Here is a 23,307-nt window from a genome sequence, read left to right on the forward strand (position 1 = left end):
GCCCCAATGCTAATAGCGTCGGCACCCAATTTTCTCCTGCTTGGAGATTTAAACCTACATTTTGACTCAGCGGAGGAGAAAGCTGCAAACGACCTAAGATCTGAACTTGGGTTGGGGAACATCACCCTCCATAATCAGGAGCCCACCCACGTCAAGGGCCATTTATTGGATACGGTGTTTTCTAATCTTCCCCTTCTTTCCATGTCACCGTCCCTGCCTCTCCCTTGGACCGATCATTTTCTGATCCCCTTTCAACTGGGTTTTGTTACAGCTCCCCCATCTCCCCCGGCAGCCACAGCACAAGTACCAGTAAGGGCATGGTCGAAACTCTCGGTCAGCGATCTTACACGCAAGCTGACACATACCATCCCAGTGCTTAATAGGGATCCTATAGAGGCAGACGAGGCTTTCTACGAATGGCTCAGCACAGCCTTAGATGCGGTACTCCCCCTGAAAATAGCCAACAGGAAGATGGGGGGCCCCAAATCCTTATGGTTTACCCCAGAGCTGGGTCTTCTGAGAAAAATCTGTAAAAAGAAAGAACGTGACTGGCGGAAAAACTGGGCAGGAAACTCTAAAGAAGAGTACAGGGCAGCCATGAGAACTTATAAAGTGGCACGCAATGCCACCAAAGCGGCCTACCTTGAAAATAGGATAAAATCATCAGCCAATTCTTCAAGGGAAACCTATAAAATTCTCAAAGAGCTGCTCAAAGTTCCAGTATCTCCAGAACCCTTAGAGGGGAGTACGGACCGCTGTAACCTCTTGTCCCAGTACTTTAACCAGAAAATTCAAAACATCATAGCCGGCCTCCCCTTGCCCCGTCAGAGCCCACCCTCAGGGGAGAGCTGTCTGGCCACTGACAGAGCCGTGCTGGACAAGTTTGCCCCGATTACCAGGGAAGCTTTCTGTAAAGAGCTGGCCGCGCAAAAAAGTGGCTCTCCGACGGATCCCATGCCTATGTACATCCTAAAGCAGTTTAAGGATGTCATAGCGGGACCGGCAGTAGATCTACTCAACGCTTCCTTTGCTGCCGCAAAGGTCCCCCCCAGTTGGAAGCAGGCTATAGTAAAAGCCCTGCAAAAAAAAGCGGGGCTTGACCCCGCTGAGTTGTCCAACTTTCGGCCAATCTCCCTACTGCCAGGGATGGGAAAGATTGCTGAGAAATGGGTTAACCAGCAACTCTCGTCCTTTTTGGAATCCAACGAGTTGTTACGGCACACCCAGACTGGCTTTCGGCCCGGTCAGGGTACTGACTCGGCGCTGATCACCATGGTAGAAGAGGGTAGGTGCATCTTAGATTCAGGAGGATCAGCAGCCCTGGTCCTCCTGGATCTGAGCGCGGCATTTGACACGGTGGATCACAAGATCTTGATCCACCGGTTGGAGGAGCTGGGAGTAGGAGGCTTGGCGCTCACCTGGCTAACGTCATTCTTGAGTGATCGAACATATCAAGTGTGCGAGGGCAACAATAGATCAGTGCCCACCCCCCTTCAGTGTGGTGTCCCGCAGGGCTCATCACTGAGCCCTACGCTTTTTAACGTCTACATGGCCCCACTGGAGGGGGAGGTCGCACCCTTTGGAGTGAAACTCGCAACGTACGCGGACGACACCCAATTGATTGTTTCGCTCTCGCTCGCAGAAAGCCATGGTGAGAAGTTTGCCGCCTGCCTTACCAACATCATGGCATGGATGGCCGACTCAAGACTCAAGCTTAATGCCTCCAAAACCGAGGTGATGTTGCTGGGAAATCTCTGCACTTCCCTCCCCAAATGTATGTGGCCGGCTTGTTTAGGAGATCCTCCGACCCCGAAGGGATCCATAAAAAGTCTCGGCGTCTGGCTTGAACCGGAGCTGTCAATGCACACTCAGGCGAAAAAAACTGCAGGGTGCTGCTATGGGCTGCTCCGCTCAATACGGAAAGTTATGCCCTTACTCCCACTAGACTCCAGGAAATTGCTGGTACAGGGCCTTATTTTGTCAAGACTTGATTATAACAACGCCCTTTTCTTGGCTGCACCAGAATACACCCTGAACGTGCTCCAGAGGGCACAGAATGCAGCTGCAAGACTGCTGACGAATACATCCAGAAGAACGTCAGCGAAACCAGCCTTGAAATCGCTCCATTGGCTGCCCATAAGAGCGAGAGTGAAATTCAAAGCGCTCTGTACAGTGTTCAGAGTCCTCCAAGGCACAGGCCCTCCGATCCTCAGAGATCTGATCCGCCCTTACAAATCAGCACGAACGCTCCGCTCTGGCGAGGAAAACCTGGTAGCTATCCCGAGAGCAAAAAGAGCAAGGACCGGAGGTCGCCGCTTTTCAATAAATGCGGGTCAGCTATGGAACTCCCTCCCAACATCAATGAGGAAAGAACCTAGCTTGACCAGATTCCGAAAATCCCTGAAAACGTTCCTTTTCCCCCAGAATGACTAACATCTCTGCATGCGGTTCAGAGGTGGTCTGTCTGTGTGTACACGTAGCGCTGGGACGCTCAAGGGCAGCCATGCGCTTTAGAAATTCTTTTTCATTTCATTTCATTTCACTCTTCTGGCACCACCAGAGCGGGCTCCAGAACCGCCTAAACAGCGGCTCTTCGCTGCACCAAACGCCCCAAAACAAAACAATTCAGCCGCCATTGACGGCGAGGAACGAGGCCACGCCTACCCTTAGGCCACGCCCACTCGCCCCCCTTCCACCCTTTAAAGGATGTGCAACCACCGGACGCGCAGCGGACGGGCGCGCCGTCGGCGCGCCGAAGGCGCGCCAAAGGCAAGCCCGTCTGGGCCCAGACGGCCTTAGGCCTAGACACTATGCCCAACTCGCACAAACGTATATCCTACACCCAAGATACGCTCCGAGCCTGGAACACAAAAAAACATCCTCAGTGTAAATTCATCCTCAAAGAAGACACCCCTTTCACAGGATGCATCCTCTGCAACACGTCAGAGGAAACGGAGCGCGGCCAAGGGCTTCGATTCGGCCTTTTGAACTGCAGGTCCTTGGTAAAACATGCTCACGATATTAATCTCCTCGCCCAAAATTTTACGCTAGACATACTGTTTCTGACCGAAACATGGCTGACCCCTAACAGTGACTTCGACATGGTCAATGCAGCCCCACCCGGTTATCAAATCTGCTGCTTGAACAGGCCGGTCGGCAGAGGTGGCGGGCTAGCCATACTCCACAAAGACCATCTCAATTGTAGGATCGAATGTGGCACTGTCAAAGACTGTGAAAGCTGCAATTTCACCGTCCAGATCTCGCCAACTATTTCACTATCGGGACTTTTAGTGTACCGACCGCCAGGCTCGCTGGGAGATTTTTCCAGCACCCTGATGGATCACATTTTACTAAAAACAATCTCAGCCTCCAATTTCCTCCTCCTAGGGGATCTTAACCTGCACTTCCTAGACCCTGCGGATAACACCGCAGCTAATCTACTAGCAGATCTTACATCAGCCGACCTCCACCTCCTAAACTCAAAAGCCACCCATGAGAAAGGACAGCTTCTAGACCCGATTTTTACGAATATTAGGAACCTTAAAACCCAAGATCCCACCCCCCTCCCCTGGACAGACCATATGCTGATCCCTATGCACTGGTCTCTCCAGATCACCCCAGCACTCAAACAGAAAACCAGGATACGAGCCAGACGGTGGCACAAGCTTATACCAGAGGATTGGGAAGCGAAGTAACGGGAATCCGTTGGCCCTCTCTCCGCGGACCCTAACATAGCTGACAGAGAATTTAACGGTTGGCTCACCCACCCCCTGGACAGCCTTGTCCCACTAACCAGCACTCTAAAACACGTCAAAAGGATTAACCCCGCACCTTGGTATACACCATACCTTAATGTCTTAAGGCAGGAGTGCAAAAAGACAGAACGCACTTGGAGGAAAAACAAGTCGGTGATGGAGAAAGACGCCTATCAATTATCTATGAAAGCGTATAAACAAGCCCTCCACAACGCGAAAAGTGCCTTCTACGAGGAAAAAATAAAGAATTCCTCCTGCTCAGCCAAGGAGACCTTCTCTATCCTTAAAGAGCTCCTCCATATCCCGGACCCCCCACAGAAACCCATGGACCCCAAAGCAGCAGAAGAAAAATGCGTCAATCTGGCCACCTTTTTTGACGAAAAAATTTAAAAAATCCTTGCCTCCCTCCCTGCTGCTAACCCCGACACCACAGAGAAAGCTAAGGACTTACCTCTCCTATTATGGAACTCCCCTGTGAAACCCGACACGCCTTATTTAGCGTCGTTCGGCCCAGTCACTGAAGAGGAAGTGGCAGCAACATTGGCATCAACTAAGAGTGGCGCCCCCAGTGACCCAGTCCCTATACGGTTCGTCAAAGACATCACCCGGACCATAGTGCCCCAACTGACTGCCCTCATCAACACCTCGTTAGCCCAAGGAGAAGTCCCTTTAAGCTGGAAGGAGGCAGTCGTGAAAGGGCTTCTCAAGAAACCATCACTAGACCCTGCGGATCTATCCAATTACAGACCAATCTCGCTCCTCCCCTGGATAGGCAAGGTCGCCGAGAAGCTAGCGAACAAAAAGCTGTCACACTTCCTTGAAGCAAACCAACTCCTCAAAAACTCACAGACAGGCTTTAGACCAGGTCAGGGCACTGACACCGCCCTCCTCGCAGCAATAGAGAAGACCAGGGAAATTATCGATACAGGAGGATCAGTGGCAGTGGTCCTCCTAGACCTGAGCGCGGCCTTCGACACGGTCAGCCACCAGGTCCTAACCCAACGTCTAGATAACATCGGAGTGAAAGACAGAGCGCTGAAATGGCTCACGTCCTTTCTCTCCCGACGCTCTTTCCAAGTCTGGGAAGGTGAAAGCCGCTCCCCCTCCAGTGTGGTGTGCCACAGGGCTCATCACTAAGCCCCACGTTGTTTAACGTGTACATGGCCCCACTGGAGGAGCTGGTCTCACCATTTGGAGTCACTATCGTCAGCTATGCTGACGATACTCAGCTGGTGGTGACGCTCTCCCACCCCAAGCTAGAGCCTTCCAATCTCCGTGACTGCCTCTCCAATGTCCATCAATGGATGAGTGACTCCGCTCTAAAATTAAATGGATAAAAAACGGAGATCCTGCTCCTAGGACACAAAACCATGAACCTTCCCCCTAACATCTGGTCTGCCTGTATGGGTGAACCCCCTACCCCCAAGACGGAGGTTAAGAGTCTGGGAGTGTGGTTGGAGACAGATCTCACCTTCAGAACACAGGCAAGAAAAACGGCCGGCATCTGCTATGGCCTACTCAGATCATGCAGAAAGGTGCTCCCCCTACTCCCATTTCAGTCCCGACTTCTGCTGATCCAAGGCCTAATTTTATCAAGGCTGGACTACAGCAACGCCATTTACCTGGGGGCACCGGAATCCACTCTCCAAACATTGCAAAAAACCCAGAATGCCGCAGCCCGACTACTTACTAATACTCCAGCCAGAACATCAGCCAAACCTGCACTAAGGAAGCTACACTGGCTCCCAATTAGGGAAAGAGTAACTTTCAAAGCCCTTTGCTTGGCCCACAAGGCACTGCACAACGCAGGCCCTCCAATTCTTAACAACTGGATCACACCCTACAGACCTACGAGAGCGCTTCGGTCAGAACATGGAAACCTTATCATGATTCCCAGGGTGAAGAAGGCCCGCGTAGGTGGCCGCCGTTTCTCAGTCAATACAGCAAAAAAATGGAACGCGCTCCCCCCGAGTCTCAGAGCGGATCCAAACCTCCTACGATTCAGGAAGTCCCTTAAAACCCTACTTTTCCCCTGAGTCGTCAACATCTCCTACTTTCTACCCTTTGGAGCCTGAGGTTTAGCGCTGGGATACTCGTGGGTGACTACGCGCTCTATAAAAACCTAAAATAAATAAATAAATAATAATAAATAAATAATCAAGCATATAGCCACAGTTCGCACCAGGTAAGCGCCTGCCTATTGATACCGATAATACCATAGGAAATAAAAGCAGTGATAAAATTAACGATAATACACCCAAAGCGGGCCCACTACGCTGACCCGAAGGAAGAAGAAACAAAAGGAAGAGAAAGAAACAAATGAGAGAAAAGGGCTATAGAAACAAAAAAAGGGCAAAACGAAAAATCCCTTCCCCCAACCCCCCCCCTCCCTGCACCCCTGCAGATGACTACGGCCAACCCCCCCCTAGCAGCGTGCCTGTCGCCCCAGATAACTGAAGCCCGAAATATAGAGAGAGCTAAGAAATATAAAAGATAACTAAAAACTAACAATAATGTATGGAGGAGGGCCTTCGAACAGGCTTCCGGCCCCCCCCTCCCGCTAGCTCAGTGCTCCCCTGAGTGTACAAACCTATAAACAAGCAGTCAATCAATCTAGAGTCAGGGGGATTCATTATTTGCCTATAGCACCTTACGTTACCATCGTTATAAAGTGTGTCCCGCATAGTCACCATCCGACTAAATGTCCTCAAATGATAAAGCAACCTCAGCCTTGGCCCGTCCGAGCAAGCATACGAATGGGTTCCAGCGAGACAGCCGCCGCAGTAGATGGTATAGAGGGTCGGAATGACCAGGATAGGTTGTTCAGGTGCTGACCGAAGCCAGTTGGAAACAACAAAATACAAACAAACCCATCGTTACAGAGTCCAATCCACGCCCATAAGATCCCAAAACGTGACTTCCAATCCAGTTGTATAGGGTCCGGGAAGGGAAAGAGGGTCTCATTGTCAAGCAGCATGTGAGTCATTGCATAGGTCATCGGGAGCACAGTACAGCGTAGATATTAAGCATATCGGTTCACCCGGGAGGTCCAATACTCGAATATCAATCATTTTACGGTACGGAACATCCAGTGTGGCCAGCGTTTCGGGTTCAACCGCATTACTTTGTTTGGGTGGCAAATTCGTCATTATGGCGTGTGATTGAAGAAAGGCCGGCCTCATCTGCTCCAGTGTAAACGTAATTGTGTCCAGTGTCTTCTCTAGGGCCCGGGCACGAACATCCAGGGAAGAAAATAGGTCACCGATAGCCACCATAAGATCACCGACGGTTGGTGTCGCCCTGTACTCTGCCTCCGCTTCACCCATCATTCCGACATGTAGTCCAACATTCAAAGACCCCTTAAAAAGGATATCGGGTCTCAAGTATTGCGCTTGATCTTTTCCCATCACTTCAGAGGAGTGGGACCGAGCCATACACAAGTCAATACTGGGCGCCATGTCGTCCCCTGCGGACACGAACTGTCCCTCGAACTTGTGGAAGCGGATCCAGTCAAACCATAAAATGACGACCCACATTTGAGCTCGTCGGCGTGCGAGGATGTTCGGGGCGACGTTCCGGGAGATGCCGCAAGCATAGAGTCGCGTTGTGAACAACACCCGAGCCGCTCACATTCCAGGCTCCGATTAATGCAGAAACGACTCAAATCCGCGGTGCCATCAACGCGCTCCACTTACGCCGCTAGGTGGTTCAGATGTTCACCGCAAGAAGCAAGCAATGCAAAGTCCCTTCCATGCAGGTTGACCGACCCTTCTCGGACTCCAGTAGCCGATGTTGTTCGATTAGGAGCCGGTTTCAGAGCCGAGACAGGCCGCAGACTGAAAGACGGTGTTTCTCCGGCATCGTAGCTGGTGGAGCACTCGGGATCACACGATTCAGCGTCATTTTGGTTCATCTTTGCGAGAACGTTGTGTAGGCACAGGATTAATGACCGGATTCCATAGCGGGAGGAGGAGGTCTCCGGAGCCGGGAGCCTAAACGGCCATCTTGGTCGCCAGCTTGGCTCCTCCCCAATAAAAAGATTTTTTAAAAATCTGGGGAAAACTCCCCTCAACACTCCATTGTCTCCAACAATTACTTGTCCACTGACTAAGCTGGTTGAAAACAATCAACACCCACATAAAAGAACCAAAAAATAGTTGCCATAGTCCTCTTCACATCCACTTGCGATAAAGACTTGCCCAGGTGCTAAAGGCTGAGCTTTCCCAGGGGAGGAGGGTGGCTGACATGGGAATCTATGAACGTTTTCAATACTGGAGAACCAAAGTTACAGGTAAGTAACTTGTTTTCTTACTCCAGTATTGGAACTTTCATAGATTCCCTTGCTTGTATCAGAGTAGCTAGCAGTTATGAGCATATTTTTAGAAACATGATCATTATACGACCAAGAACAAAGCAACAGCCAATTCACCATAATGACTACTTCAATGGTCAATAAACATTCTTATAAACAGTAGTAACCATAAACACATGAGGTTCAAAAATGTGCAAGAGCTGAAAAACAGTCAAAAGAAAGGATGGATGAAAGGGAAAGCTCACCATTACTGAAAGAGGTTCCTCGGGACTGCCTCTCCAACTGCTGTGTCACTCTGCGCTGGAGAATCCAGGCAGTAATGTTTTGTAAATGTACGAGTACTGCTCCAGGTCGCTTCTCTGCAGATCTCCCGGATAGGAACTCCGGCACAGAGGGCTGTCGAGGAAGAAATCGCCCTCGTGGAGTGAGCACGGACCCGACCTTCCAATGGCTTAACCGCTGCTCTGACAATATTGGACATCGCTGGTAATCCAACGAGAAATCTGTATCTGTTTGAAGGGATGCTTCATGAGCTGGGTGAGAACCAAGTTAAGGCGCCAAAGAGGAGACGGAGGCTTGACTGGAGGGAAGACTCTGAAAAGGCCCTTGTGAAACTGTTTACTGATCCTTGCAGACCAGAGGGAAGGACCAGAAATTGTGCGTCTGAAGGGAGAGATGGGGGCAAGATGAACTTTGATGGATGAGTGAGCAGCCCCGTTGTTGCTAATGAAAGAATGTAAGGAAGAACTTCATGCGGTTCAAAAGAAAGAGGATGGACACCCTCTTGTTGGCACCAAATGCAGAAACGCTTCCATTTCAACTTGTATGTCTTGTTCGTATTTGGGGCTCGTGCCTGAAAAAGTACATCTCTACATTCTATTGAAAGGGTCAAACCAAGAAATTCTCAGAGCTCAGGAGCCATGCCGACAACTGCAGGGATTGAGGATCCGGGTGCCAGACTTGGCCCTAGGACATTGTCAGCAGCAAAGGAACTGGCTGCAGCTGAAGGTCCAGGGAGAAGACTGTCGGGCCATGCAGAAGCTATCAGAATAATCTTGCAAGGTTCCACTTTGACTTTCCTGAGAAGCCTTGGGATCAGCAGAATGGGGGAAAAGCGTAAACTAATGTGCCTGACCAGGCCATCGAAAGCGCATTCCCCAATGATCCCTGATGGTGAAGCCTGCTTGCGTAAAATCGGCATTTCTTGTTCTCCAGAGTGGCAAAGAGGTCTATGGAGGGCCTGCCCCATAGGCGAACAACCTGTTCCAGAGTGGACTGGTCCAGTTCCCATTCGTGGCGGACTGATTTTAATCTGCTCAGCCTGTCCGCCGTCTCGTTGAGAACGCCTTGAAGGTGCTCCGCTTTGAGCGATATCCCCTGCTGGATAGCCCATTCCCAAATCATCTGGGCTTCTTGTGGCAAAAGATGAGATCTGGTGCCGCCTTCCTTGTTTATGTAATGCATGGCCGTCTTATTGTCTATATACATACTAGAACTGCAGACTGCTGTATTCGCGGAAGAAAGCCTGTAAGGCCAGACTAATTGCTCTGAGCTCCATAAGATTGATATGTAGAAGATGATGTTGAGGTAACCAACGGCCGCTTACATGAAGGCCTTGCAAGACCGCTCCCCAGCCCTCCAGAGAGGCGTCTGTAGTTATTATTTGAGGAGCTGGAGTGATCCGGAAGGATAGACCCTAAGATATATTGTCCACATTTGTCCACCATGATGCGGCGTCTATCATGGACGTGGTGACGAAGATCTTGTCTTCGAAAGATCCGTCAACTTGGCGCCACTGCAAGTCCAGCTCCTCCTTGAGAGGGTGCATCCGCAACCTGCAGTGAGGAATGAAGGAGGAAATGGACCCTAGGAGGGACTTGTGGAGGCAAACTGAAAGAGACTGTCTTTTTAACAGCAGACGGGCCATGTCCATCAGCTTTCTTTGCCTCTCCAGGGTCGGAAAGGCTTTGTTGAGGGACATGTTTAGAATGGCTCCTAGGAATCTAGCTGTTCTGGATGGACAGAGAGACCATTTTTCTGTGTTAAGAGTCAGGCCGAGACTGTCAAAGGCGTGTGCACGCTGAGACTGATTCCTCTGCCGCGTGCTTGGTAGGAACCTTTATCAACCAGTCGTCCAGGTAAGGGAAAACCTGAAGCTGTTTTCACAGAAAAGCTGCCACGGGAGAGAATTCTTTTGTAAAGATCCGCGGAGTAGAGCTGAGTCCAAAAGGCCGGACCTTGAACGGAAAGTGGCTTTTGGCTACTGTTAAGCGCAGAAACCTCCTGTGGAATTGATGGATGGGTACATGAAAGTATGCGTCCTCTAGATCCAATGTGGCCATATAATCCCCTGAGTTGAGAAGAATAAGGATGTCCTGCAGAAAAACCATCCAAAACGATTGTTTGATGAAATAGGTGTTGAGCTCCCTCAGATCTAGAATAGGGCGCCACTTTTCTAAAGCCTTTCAGGTCAGGAAGAACCAGGAGTAGAAACCCTCTCCCCGCTGAGAGAGAGAGAAGCCAGCTCTATTGCTCCGTTGAAGAGCATTTGATGGACTTCTAACCGTAGAAGACGGAGATGTGTTGACGTAGTGGCGCGAGGGGGCTTGGAAGATGGTGCATGGACAAATTACAGAGTCTGGCCTCATTGAATGATCTTCAGCACCCAACGGTCCGATGTAATTTGCTGCCAGTTGTGGAGGTAATTTGAAATTCTGCCTCCAACTGATGTTACAGGAGGAGAAGGGACAGTAGTAAGAGCCATCAAGCCGCTATTGACGCTTAGAGGACTCCCACCACTGGCGTCCTTGTCTCCCTTTGTTGTTGGATCTAGAGAAAGAGGATGATAGATTTTGCCTCTGGTTATAATTCGGCCGGTAAGATTGTGAGTTTGATCCATAGGAGGAATATCGTTGTTACTGGTATCCTCCTCTATACGTGACATTACCTCTACCTCTGGCTCCACAGAAGGGGCCTTGCGTTACTCCAGAGTACCTAAGGATTTTGCAGTTTCCGTGTCCTTCTTAATGTCCTAGAGCGCATCATTGATATGTTTCCCAAAGAGCACCTCCCCATCAAAGGGAAGATCCAAGATCTTGTTTTGGACCTTAGGACGAAACCATGTAGCCCGCAGCCAGCCATGACGCTGAAGGACAGCAGTGCCCGCAAGGGAGAGGAACGCAGTTGTTGCAATGTCCATTGCACAGTCAATGACTTCAGTAGACGTTATTTCTTCCTCCTGAAGAATCTCTTCGATTCTTTTTTCAGATCTTCCGGCAATTGGTCCTGACAGGGGGAAAGGTCGTACCACATCTGGCGATCGTGGTGCTCTTTTCTTCGCTGCAATTTTTAGGGATAGGCTAGCTAATCTTATCAGAGGTTATGATAATCATTGGAGATCACCTGAGAGAAGTAATGGTCCCTAGTAATGTAACCCTATTTCTGTCTCAGAGGAATCTCCATTGAAATCATGAACAAACCTGCCTCATCCCCGACGGATGTGATAATAAATAACTAGAGGTCCTTAAAGGCGCTGTGTCCTATTTGCATTGTTTCGATGCTGCAGCTTATGCAGGCTACATTGCTATGTAGTACTCATTATCTTACTTTAAAAGGAGGTCACAATCTTTAGCAAAGGATGTTTCTTAAAGGTTGCTTTCCATTTCACCCAAGTAACTTTTAAAGGTATGACCATTTTTTCCTTCTAAATTTTAAAGTAGTTCAATAAGAGTGGCAATAGAGCCTGTCACATATGTTTACTGGCCTTCCTGAAATAAAGTGAAGTAGATGTGACTTTGAAAGAACTGCTCTGGGGTCCCTGCATGTGGGTGGGACTATTCAGTGCTTGCGATGTCAGTGGAGATTCCCCCGAGAGAGAACTAGGATTACAGGTAGGAAACCACTTTTTCTCCTTTCAACCTTGCACAGTGTGTGTGTCTCTCTCTCTCTCTCTCTCTCTCTCTCTCTCTCTCTCTCTCTCTCTCTCTCTCTCTCTCTCTCTCTCTCTCTCTCTCTCTCTCTCTCTCTCTCTCTCTCTTTCTCTCTCTCTCTCTTTCTCTTTTTCTCTCTTTCTCTCTCTTTCTCTCTCTCTCTCTCTTTCTCTCTTTCTCTCTCTCTCTCTCTTTCTTTCTCTTTCTTTCTTTCTCTCTCTTTATCTCTTTCTCTCTCTTTATCTCTTTCTCTCTCTTTATCTCTTTCTCTCTCTCTCTCTCTCTCTCTCTCTCTCTCCCCCCCCCCACCCACCCCCCCCAGCTGGGGCTGTCATTGCTTTAGGTTAGTAATTATAGTCACAGCGATTTTGCCACAGCACATCTGCACATTGAGAAGCTCACTTTTTAACCTTTTGTTTTTTTCATTTTCTTTGTACCTATTTTTGGTTATCTCTTAGTTTAACCCGTCTGGGGCTAATCTTGCTGCTGCTGCAGAATGTGGCTGAATTCCTTTTCCACGTGGCACGTCTCTTCTACTTCACAGATGAAAACAACCAAAAATTGTAAGTGCTGGTGTGAATGTGTTCCTTTTGTTTTAAGAGCATAGTTCATGAAACCTGCTCGCTATGCCTGTAAGATTCCGGGTTCTTACACTACACCTTTTCAATGAGCTGAGGCTGGTTGCAGTCCTTGGGTTGGCCGAAGGACTCCTATCCTTTTCTTGGCAATAGAACATAATCTGCAGATGTCTTGGCTGGCTGTGATATTGTGGTTAATTTGTTGGTGAGGTCGGAGCTTGAACTCACCCCTCACTTGATACAATTTGGGTGATCCTGAGCTAAAAATTTATGTCCCTATGACAACATTGAGTGCACTCCGAAATAGAGGAAATGTAGGCACTGCATGCTATAGTCACACCAGTAGACACGGTTTAATGAGCAGTTGGGAATACCCACTTCACCCTAGAAAGAATGAATGTAGTCGTAGGTGGTGCTCACTACACGGTGTGCAGATGGAAGTACTCATGCACATCATCCATTGCTACTGAGACACAGTAAAAACTTTTGAATCGTGAAGATCCCTTTAGCTGAGAGTAAAGAGATCCGCTTGTGTAAGGTGAAGTTAGGTTTTCTGAACTTAGGGTCTTTATGCAATGGGCAATTTCTTCTTCATCTAGTTCGTTTCAACAGATCCCAAACTCGGCAACATATAGCTTCCAAACCATTTATGCTTTTCTCCAACCTATGCATTAAGTATTCTCTGCCTAGATTTACCGCCTGTGTCATTGTTCCAAGGACAATCAAACCATGTTTGTAAGGGACTTTGGCAGAATAAAGTGTATACTGCCTGTATCTCATCAGTTCAATGAGATTAGTGTCCTTAGCAAAGAGCTTTCTTTTATTGAAAGTTATTTACAACCCTTGGTTTCTTTTTTTCGTCTTTTAGGTTTAACGCCTGGGCAGCAGTTTTTGTGCTCACTCGTCTGTTCACCCTCACACTTTCAGTGCTGACCATAGGATTTGGACTGGCCCGGGTGGAGAACCACAGTTTCGATCCAGAAAAGGGAAATTTCAACACTTTGCTTTTTAGGTAAGCATGTTTGCAGGCACAGAACTATCTAAGGCAATGGGTATTATATTATTATACAGCAGGTGGATCATCACAGGGTGAGAGAAGCCCCACTTGCTTGTTGACCTGCTCACCAGGGGCTACAAGTCTATGAACAAACAGACAGCACGTTCTCAAATTAAATTATTTTTTATTATGTGGCTGTGAAGCAAGATTAGATGACATGTCAAACTCATTTTACGTGTACTATGTAATCAGTGGTCCTGCTGATCTTTTCCTTTAGTTTGAAAGTGTCGCCAGAATCCACCTGTCATAGTCCTGTACTCCTCTTATCCAAGAGTCTTCATTTTTGTGGCCCAAACTTCTGAACTGTTTCTTGAAGTTAGGGATAGTAGGTGGTAACCCTACATGTTAAAATATTGTTTGAGTGTGGGGTGAGTTGTAAATGGTAATAGGAGCATCAATATTTTTGCAAACGTTAAAATGATAATAGGAGCATCAATATTTTTGCAAACGTTAAAATGATATTGCCTTCTTATGTTAAGTCAAAAGAAAGCCAACTGTTCATTCTATTCTTGTCCCACTGAAGAAGTGGTACTCTCAAGTTGTATAAAGAGTGGAGGCAAGCATAAGTGCAAAATATTTCTGATGGATGCTCTGTCTGTAGATTCATCACCTTGTAAATAACAAAAGACTGGATTTGAAGATATTTCTCAGCATTTCCCTTATGCGCAGATAGGTGGAGTTATGTGGCTCCACTTTTTTTCCTCCTTGCTCCAGAAATGCCGTTAGGGACACAATATAACCGCCACCTCTGCGCGTGGATGCTTGTTCCTTCTTTCCACCCTTCCAATAGGGAACCAAAGCTCGCTCCTTCGAGATGTGTCACTAACAGAACATTCTCTTAAAAAAATGTCACTCCTGTGCAAACGACTGGGTTCAAACACTGTAAAGATTGACACAAACAGATGTCAATGACTGATCTGCACAAGGTCTGTCTCCGGTGTCTCGGATCTTCAAACGACTTGAAAGTCGCTCAGAAACTGTACTCAAATTAGTTTGAAGGCTATTTGGCACAGTGTGGCCAAACTCTACAACACCATGCACCATAGAAAAGCATGGAAGACCCAATCCCAAATGAAATCGAACACGTGGATGCATTCTCGGTCCAAAGGCCATTCCTGAGAGATATCTTCACCCCACTACAAATCTGCTGGTAAATCAAAGAAACAGAAAAATTCCAAACACAAGTCCCCCCGCCCCTTTCCCACCATTCATCAGATGTCGTCACATGAACATCGGGGTGCCTCCAGATCTCAGTCGCCCACCATGAAATTGACTCTAGCACTAGTCTTGATCCAGCCAGACTTTCCAGACCTTCGACAATGTCACACAAAATGCAAGGCTTCAAAGAGGCTATGTTGTGAATTTTTGGTACTCTTCTGTAGCCCTCTGGCGTGCCTTCGGCCACCATGGATCTGAGGAGGCCTCCAGCCAGTTGGGTTACTGCCAGCAGATCTGTTGCAGACCCTGCTCTGGGTTCCACCGTAACTCCAGGGCAATACCTTCCCCATTACTGAATACTGCACCAGTTTCCTGCATGTTCACACTGGCAGCAACACTAGAGGGTGAACCCAAAGTTTTTGTTCTCTGAAGCGAATCTGCTGTGAACTTGATCGACATCCCGTTCAGCTCCACCTCACCTACAGCCCCATTCAGATTGTTACGATTCTGGGAGCCACATGGCGATGAAAAATCGCAAATATATGATAGGAATCTTTTTCTGGAGCTCCCGGGGGCAAGTGGGTCTTGACACCTCCCCAGATACTTGACTAAATTCTCCACTTAGCCTCTCTATGGAGGGATCTGCCTCTTCGCCATGGTACTTAGAAGGGCAGCAGAAGTTCTTGACCTCCAGGTTTCCTTAGTGAAGGTTAAAGCAAATGTGTTGAATTAGGTTCTGCACCAGGGCAGGCCTCTTTGGACCCACCACTTCCATTCAATGAGGCCCTCACAGACACCGACTTGGGCAAAACCAGGATCTTTCCCTCCTGTTAATCGACAAATATTGTGATGCCACAGACTAGCTCTGGTGGGACCTACCTTGCCCCCCTGCAGCACCCAACCCGTTTGAGCCTTCACCATTTGAACTTCTTCAAAAAGTACAGGTTCATAATGCTCACTGTAGCCAGAGTTCAAGAAACTCACTCTGGTCCAAGTTCTGTATGCCCTGGACACAGGTGACTTGATTGTGGCATTGGATTTGCAGGATCCCTATTTTCACATCCTGCCCTGTAATCTCAGTCACTACTTGTGGTTTCAGGTAGTCTAGAAGCACTTTTAGTTCTGTGTTTACCTTTGGCTTCACCATTGCCTCTCTGATGTTCACGGAAGTGATGGTGGTGTTTGCTGCCTATCTGAGGCAGTTGGGAATACCAGTCTGCCTGTACCTTGACGACTAGTTGCCCAAGGCGGACTCGCTTCAAACAGTCATGAGCCACCTCCAAACAAAGGCCGATCTGTTAACACCTCTTGGATTTACTGCTAATGTGCCAAAGTCACACACCATTGTTTCACAGAGGCTACCTTTCATTGGAGCCATCCTGAACACTGTGCTGTTTTGAACTTTCCATCTGTCTCAATGAGCCCATTTTATTTAGGGTACATTCCCGATGTTTCAATGAGAGCCGCTCTGAGGCTTCTTGGCCTATTTGCCTCCTGCTAGTAGACCACACCAGGTGGCACATGCCAGATCTGCACTGAGATCTGAAATCCCAGTGAGCTCACCAAGCATTCCATCCAAGTGTCCAAGTAGACTGCGAAAGATCTGCACTGGAGGTTGCTGGACTGCATTGGCACCGGTAGCAGACTCCGCCCCTCCCCCCCCTTACCACACCTAGAACTAATGGTTGTGACGCAAGCATTGTTGCTGGGTTAGGGAGGCTTACTGTGACAGGTGGGAGATCAGGGGAGTCTGGTCACTAGCAGAAACCTTGCTCCACATCCACCTGTTGGAGTTGCAGGTGATTTGTTTGTCACTAAAGCTTTCATCCCTTCTGTCAAAGGGGAACTGGTGCAGCAGACACCACCCCCATGAGGTACTGCAACTAGGGTGCGGTCTTGGGTCCTGTGCAAAGTGGCTGCACACCTCTGAGGCTAGCTGAATCCTCAGGTCATCTCACTGGTCCTATAACACGTGGCAGGATCTTTAAACGCCAGGGCGGGCAACTGCATCTGACGTTGCCAACCAGATCATGCACAGCTGCTGCTCTCCGAGATTGCACAGAGCATCTTCCAGCGATGGGGAGAACCCAGTCTTGATATTTTCACAACCACTGAAAACATGCAGTGTCCAAACATTTGCGCGCTGAAGTTCCTAAAGCAGTTCTCCCCTGAGATGCCTTTCGGTTGGACTGGAGGTCGGGGCTTCTTTATGCCCTTCTTCCGCTACCACTCCCAAACAAAATTCTGAAGAAGGTAAGGACCGACTGGGCTCAAGTAATCTCAATGACTTTGAATTGGGCCAGGAGATTATGGCACCCAAAACATCTGGCCATGAGCTCCTGTTCTCCAATCCTGCTTGATTCTGCGGGAAGATCTTCTTTCACCGCACCAGTGCAGGGTCCTGCACAACCCATAATGTCATGCCTGGAGATTGACCAGTGACAGCTAACTGCTTTTGATCTTGCAAGGCCTTGCTGTGGTGACAAAAGGTTATTTGCCGCTTTGTCAGCCTTTTTACGGTTACCTGATCAGCCATCTCTGTTTAAATCACCTGTTGTGATGCCTTTCTTAAAAGGACTGACCCACATGTTTCCACCCAAAAATTTTCACAGGCTCCCCATCTGTGGAGATACTGCATATATCACAAGGCGATTAATCTTCTGTTAGAAGTATCAATCAAATGAACAAGTTACTTACCTTTGGTAATGCTCTTTCTGGTGGATACTCTTATCTAACCACAGACCCTCCTTGTTCTGTGGAATCGACTCGCTCGGTCTATATTGAATTAGAATCCACTGACACAGTCTGATTATGGAAGGCCCCACATCCGATAGTGTGGGCAGACTGGTGAGGGGGGAGGTCTATGTTGGAAGGATCGGGGGCCTTTAAAGTGAGGTATCTGAGGCTAGATAAGAGTATCCTCGAGAAAAGGTGTTATGGTAGATAAGTAACTTTTTCATCAATCCATATAACACAACTGTAATATTGGAATGGTGGGGGGGATTTATAAAGCATCAAAATTGCCAACATGGCTGCCTCCGTGTGCAGATGATAAAAGTATGAGTTGTAGGTGCCCATGATTGCTCAAGATTATGCTCTAGGTCCATAACCAATGGTGAGAGAGGCGGGTCTTCAATAGTGGAGCATTTCCTGGGTTGGCAGCCAGTACAGAGATATCTTGTCTTCCTGAATGTGAAGCTTTTGAGTCGAACTTTGGAGGAAAAGTTTTGCATGTGAGTGAACCACTGTGTACTGCCTGGAGAGCTTTGAATTGATGTTTTCAAAATGGGGTCCAGTGCAGGAAACCTATAGCCTGGGTGACACACATGATACCTGTGTCAGAATATGAGCAGCACCCAGTCTGTGCCAATGGATAACCCGTGCAGTTGGTGCATATAATTTTTAGGTAGCCTTAACTAAAAGTATTGAAATGAGCTTCATAAAATACGAGTAATCTAAAGAATTTAGTACTAATAAACTTGCTAATCAATTTTAGACCTATATCATATCACATTACTGACCTATAATAAACCAAATAGCCAACAAAATTGTGAAAGTCTGCATTTATTGACCTAATTGGCTTTCACTTGAGTAGAGCGACCCAAATGGAAAAGAATACTCCTAGTAGAAAAGATCTTCCATCGTTAGTTATCACATTAAAAGCTGAGAAATAGCCACGTTGCCTGTTGTAATTGTAACCTAAAGTTACTCCAGTATTGGAACTTTCATAGATTCACATGCCTGAATTATTCCCCGTCGTCGAGACGGGAGTCTCCGGTATATAAAAAAGCAATGCATAGCAGTATAGCAAACTGAAAAGAGGCCTAGGCCCATTTTCCTTTTGCAACCCATACCCTTCGTTATGTAAAAAAAGGCCCAAACTTTTCCCTAAACCAATCAGCTGTCCTCACCCTCTAGAACACTCCTGAGAGAACCTCTTGCCCCTCAGATTTTCTACCGCACGTTGTGCTAAGGAGTCTCCTTTGAGCTCTGCTCAAAATCTTCATTTTATACTCTTTGACTGGAATTTGGGGGTTCCCCTTTTTCTAGATTGAGTTTTTGGAAACTTCTCTATTTCTTCTACCATGGCTGACGAGGAGAAGAAAAGCTTATTTAGAGTTTGTGCCACCTACTCTATGAAAAGGCTTTATACAGATGATCCTCATGAAGACTGTATATATTGCCTTTACCCAGATCATCAGGCGAAGGAGTGTAAGATTTGTCGCACTTTCTCCAATAAGACCTTGAGAGATCGTGAAGGAAGGCTTCTACTCTGGCTCCAGAAGGCCAGGAAGGAGATCCTCTCAAGTGACAGTGAGGAGGAGTCAACATCATCCAAGAGATCTCAAAAGCGGAGCAGATCTCCACAGGCTTATACCTTAGGTGAGAGACCGGAAAAAAAACCTAAAAAGACCACACCAGGGACTTCGGGTCGCAGTCCCTCAAAATCTCCCTCAGGAAAGTCTAAGGAGAAAGAAGGGTCATGCTTCAGAGGAGAAACAGGCTAAGAAGACTTCATCAGAGCCGTCGAAATCTCCTCCCCTCCGAACGTAAAAATTACCATCAAAAAATCTTTTTCTACACCTTCTGAGGTGAAAAAAGCTGCGTCGTCGACGAAGAGAACATCGTCGACGAAAACACCATCGTCATCGACAAAAACTGAGGGTAAAGGCTGTATTGCCGTTGACGCTTCCGCCGTCGACGACGAGCCCTTCGTCGACGAAGGCGGTGATGACCATGTTGTCGACGGGATCGTCGATAACGACATCGACCATGGGACCGACGACGGTGACGACAACGTCTACGATAGCGTCGATGGTTATGATTTCCTCGTCGACGACGGAAAAAACAAATAACGCCAGAAGTTACATCGCCAAGTAAAGTATCTCCATTGGTTCCTTCTCACCTTCTGGAGAAAGAAGATTCGGAGGAAGAGGATAATGGTCGTCCTTTCAGATATGCTAGCAGCCCATCTCAACTAAAGGTTAAGTACCAGAAAGTGGACTCACAAGATGAGTATGAGGTTGTTCAGAGTTATCCCCAACATCACCACCACCAGGAACAACGAGAAGAGATGACAAGTGTGCCCATTTCGTTGTTGAGAGATCTTCAATCCATGCTGGAAGATTATAGAAGGAAATATCCTACACCTCAAACAACTAAGTAAATCCCTGACGTTACACCTCGGCCACACTCTGTACCGGGTACGCCGGTGCGCAGACGAGAGATCTTGCCAGAGCCTTTGCCTAAGTCTCCGCTATCGAGACCTCAGCGGAATCCTGACACTACTGATGAGGAACATGAGGATGGGGAGATTATGAATCCTAGCAAGGATAGGGACGATTACCTCATTCCTTCACCTTCGTCCCCTTCACCGAAACCCGTGGATTCCCCACCAGAGGACATTGGGGGGTTTCATAACCTGATGGAAAGGGCCACTAAAAGATTCTCGCTTTACATGTCGGAGGATAAGGCTGAATGCTTTTTATATGACTTTAAAGAAACCTATCGCCAATCGGTTCGATCTTTGCCGATTGTGAGTCATATTTGGGAGGAAGGCCTAAAGGTGATGGAATCACCAGCTACAGTGACCCCAGTACTCGCGAGATTAGACAAAAAGTATAAAGCATCGGCATATTCCCCAGCCTGCCTTTTGGGTCACCCCAAACAGGATTCGGTGATTACACAAGCGGCGCAGCAGAAATCGAGAAACCCGTCCGCTCCGTTTACAACACCCCCGGACAGAGAAGGAAGAAGGCTGAACAACGTAGGGAAGAGATTTTCTTCGATGTCAGCTCTGTTAGTAAAGGCCGCAAATGCTCTAGCCATCCTGGGAAGGTACGACAGGCAAATGTGGTGCGATCTGTCACCTTATATTGACCACGTGCTGGATGCGGAGAAGCAAGAAGCCAGAAAGATTATTTTGGAGGGAGAAAGGACTTCGGTGGAAATCATAGACTGCGCTATGGATATAGCGACTACAGCTTTCAGGTCTCTTGGAGGAGTGGCGGTGCTGCGCAGACAAGGGTGGTTAAGGGCTACGGCATTCAGACCGTAGGTCCAAAATAAAATCTTGGATCTTCCGTTCAACGGCGAAGACTTATTCGGCAAGCACGTGGATGACGCGCAGCCGAGTATCAAGAAAGACACTGATAATGCCAAAGCTTTGGGAATTCTGCAATACAGAAAGGTTCCTCTTCATGGCTTTAAGGGTAGGGGCCAAAAATCATACAGAGGAGGATATCGGCAAGGGAGATATTCTTCTTATACCTCCACTTCTCAACCCTACCGTCAGCAGTACACACAGCAACAATCGGGAAGTTATTCCAAATCCGCTCCAAGAGGTAGAGGAGGTCGTCAGGGTAAGGACGCCCGACGACAATGACAACCTGCGAATGCTAATCACACCGGATACACTGAGATCGTATGTTCCCCTGGGTGGAAACATTTCCTGTTTTCTTCACAATTGGCAAATAATAACCCTGGACCGTTGGGTCCTCAACATTATTCGATTCGGCCACACTCTAGAATTTCTTCAGACACCCCCTCAGATGCCACCGATGCATCACAAGGTCAATCATTTGCATCAAATCCAGAAGGAGATTCGGACAATGCTCCGAAAGGGAGCAATACAACCGGTACCGAATTCTCAAAAAGGAGAAGGATTTTACTCCTGTTTTTTTTTTTTCTGGTCAGGAAAAACATCCTACAATGGTGTTCTATACTGGATTTCAGATCCCTGAATACCTATCTCAAAAAAAAGTCATTCCGGATGATTTCTCTACAGGACATCCTTTTACTTTTAAACCCAGGGGATCATATAACCACCTTGGACTTACAAGACGCGTACTTTCACGTCCCGATCCATCCTGCACACAGGCAGTACCTTTGTTTCATGGTGGCTGGGGAACATCACCAATTATTGGTAGTGCCTTTTGGCCTCAAATCAGCCCCAAGAGTGTTCACAAAATGCCTGGCTCCAGTGGCGGCTGTTTTAAGGAAACAAAAACATCAAGTTTTTCCTTATCTAGACGACTGGTTAGTCAAGGCACCAACAGAAGCACTAACCAGAGCATCAACGGGGGCGTTCATAGACTTGTTTACCAAGCTGGGATTGACTCTGCACAAGAAAAAATCATCCCTTCAACCAAAGAAACAGATAACTTTTCTGGGAGCAATCTTAGAGACACAAAAAGAAAACAAAAAATAGTGTCCCACTTCCAGAGATTTCTAAAAAGAAAGTATCTTTCAGTACGCAGGTACAAATCATTGCTGGGGATAATGTCATCTTGTATTCCCCTCGTGCCTCACTGCAGATTAAGAATGTGGCCATTACAAGAACAGCTCGACCTCCAATGGCGTCAAGCACAGGGATCCTTCGAGGATGTGGTGAGTGACACCGGTCATGCTGCAGGCAGCAACGTGGTGGATGTAACAGCAAAACGTCTCTCAAGGACTCTCATTTCTTACGGCTCCAGCCCCATTGGTAGTTACTACAGAGGCGTCCCTGGAAGGATGGGGGGCTTTTCTGCAGGACCTGCAGGTCAGCAGTCGATGGAAGTTAGAAGAACAACCTCTGCACATAAACTTGCTGGAACTAGGAACAGTGCGCCTCGCGTTGCTGGCTTTCCTGCCACGAATCAGAGGTTTGTCCGTGTTGATAAGAACAGACAACACAACTGCGATGCACTACTTAAACAAGCAAGGAGGCACAAGATCTCTCTCCCTTTCTCAAGAAGCGCAGAACATATGGAAATGGGTTCTACAACAAGGAATATCCATGTCTGCAGAACACCTACCAGGGAATCAGAACACCAAAGCAGATACTCTCAGCAGGCTCAAAACTTCCTACCACGAGTGGGAGTTGGACCAGGAAGTCCTGGACAGCATTTTTCGAACATGGGGCAAACCAACGGTGGACCGCTTCGCCACAAGGGAGAACAAGAAATGCCGGTTCTTCGCAAGCTGGCTTCCCCAGGGGGGATCCTGGGGGAATGCGTTTTCGATGGCATGGTTCGACGTCTTTGCCTACGCTTTTCCCCCCCCCGATTCCCCTCCTGCCAAGGGTCCTCAGGAAAATAAGGAAGGAACCGAGCAGGCTGGTCCTGATAGCCCCTTGGTGGCCCAGACAGCACTGGTTCCCGGAGCTTCTGCTGCTGTCAGAAGCGCAACCTATTCGCCTCCAGCCGATACCATCGCTCCTGACAATATTCCGGGGACCAGTGCTCCATCCGGACCCGAAATCCTAGCAGCCTTTCTCCTGAGCACTGTGAGTTCCAACATCTGAATATTTAGCAGGAGTGCAGCAACATCCTATCGAAGGCTATGGCAGAGAGCACAAACAAAACCTACAGGATGAAGTGGAAGAGGTTTTGTCTCTGGTGTCAACGGAATTGTGCCCATCCTTTGACGACGGCACCTCATGAAATCATCCCATACATCTTGCAGTTGGCAAAGTCTGGATTAGCTCACTTTTCTTTAAAAGTGCATTTAGCTGCAATATCCCGATACAAGAGAT

General features: G+C 47.9%; 1 protein-coding gene across 1 annotated transcript in view; it reads left to right on the forward strand.

Moving 5' to 3' along the window:
• The window catches only part of TRAM2 (translocation associated membrane protein 2), a 416,036-nt gene that overhangs the window by 369,329 nt on the left and 23,400 nt on the right, over positions 1-23,307 (forward strand). The window contains exons 8-9 of the mRNA XM_078647585.1: positions 12,455-12,559; positions 13,443-13,586. Coding sequence (XP_078503711.1) covers positions 12,455-12,559; positions 13,443-13,586 — 249 coding nt within the window. The remainder of the gene's footprint in view (positions 1-12,454; positions 12,560-13,442; positions 13,587-23,307) is intronic.

The sequence above is a fragment of the Lissotriton helveticus genome, chromosome 6 (genome assembly GCF_964261635.1).
Source record: "Lissotriton helveticus chromosome 6, aLisHel1.1, whole genome shotgun sequence".
In the NCBI taxonomy this organism is placed as follows: domain Eukaryota; kingdom Metazoa; phylum Chordata; class Amphibia; order Caudata; family Salamandridae; genus Lissotriton; species Lissotriton helveticus.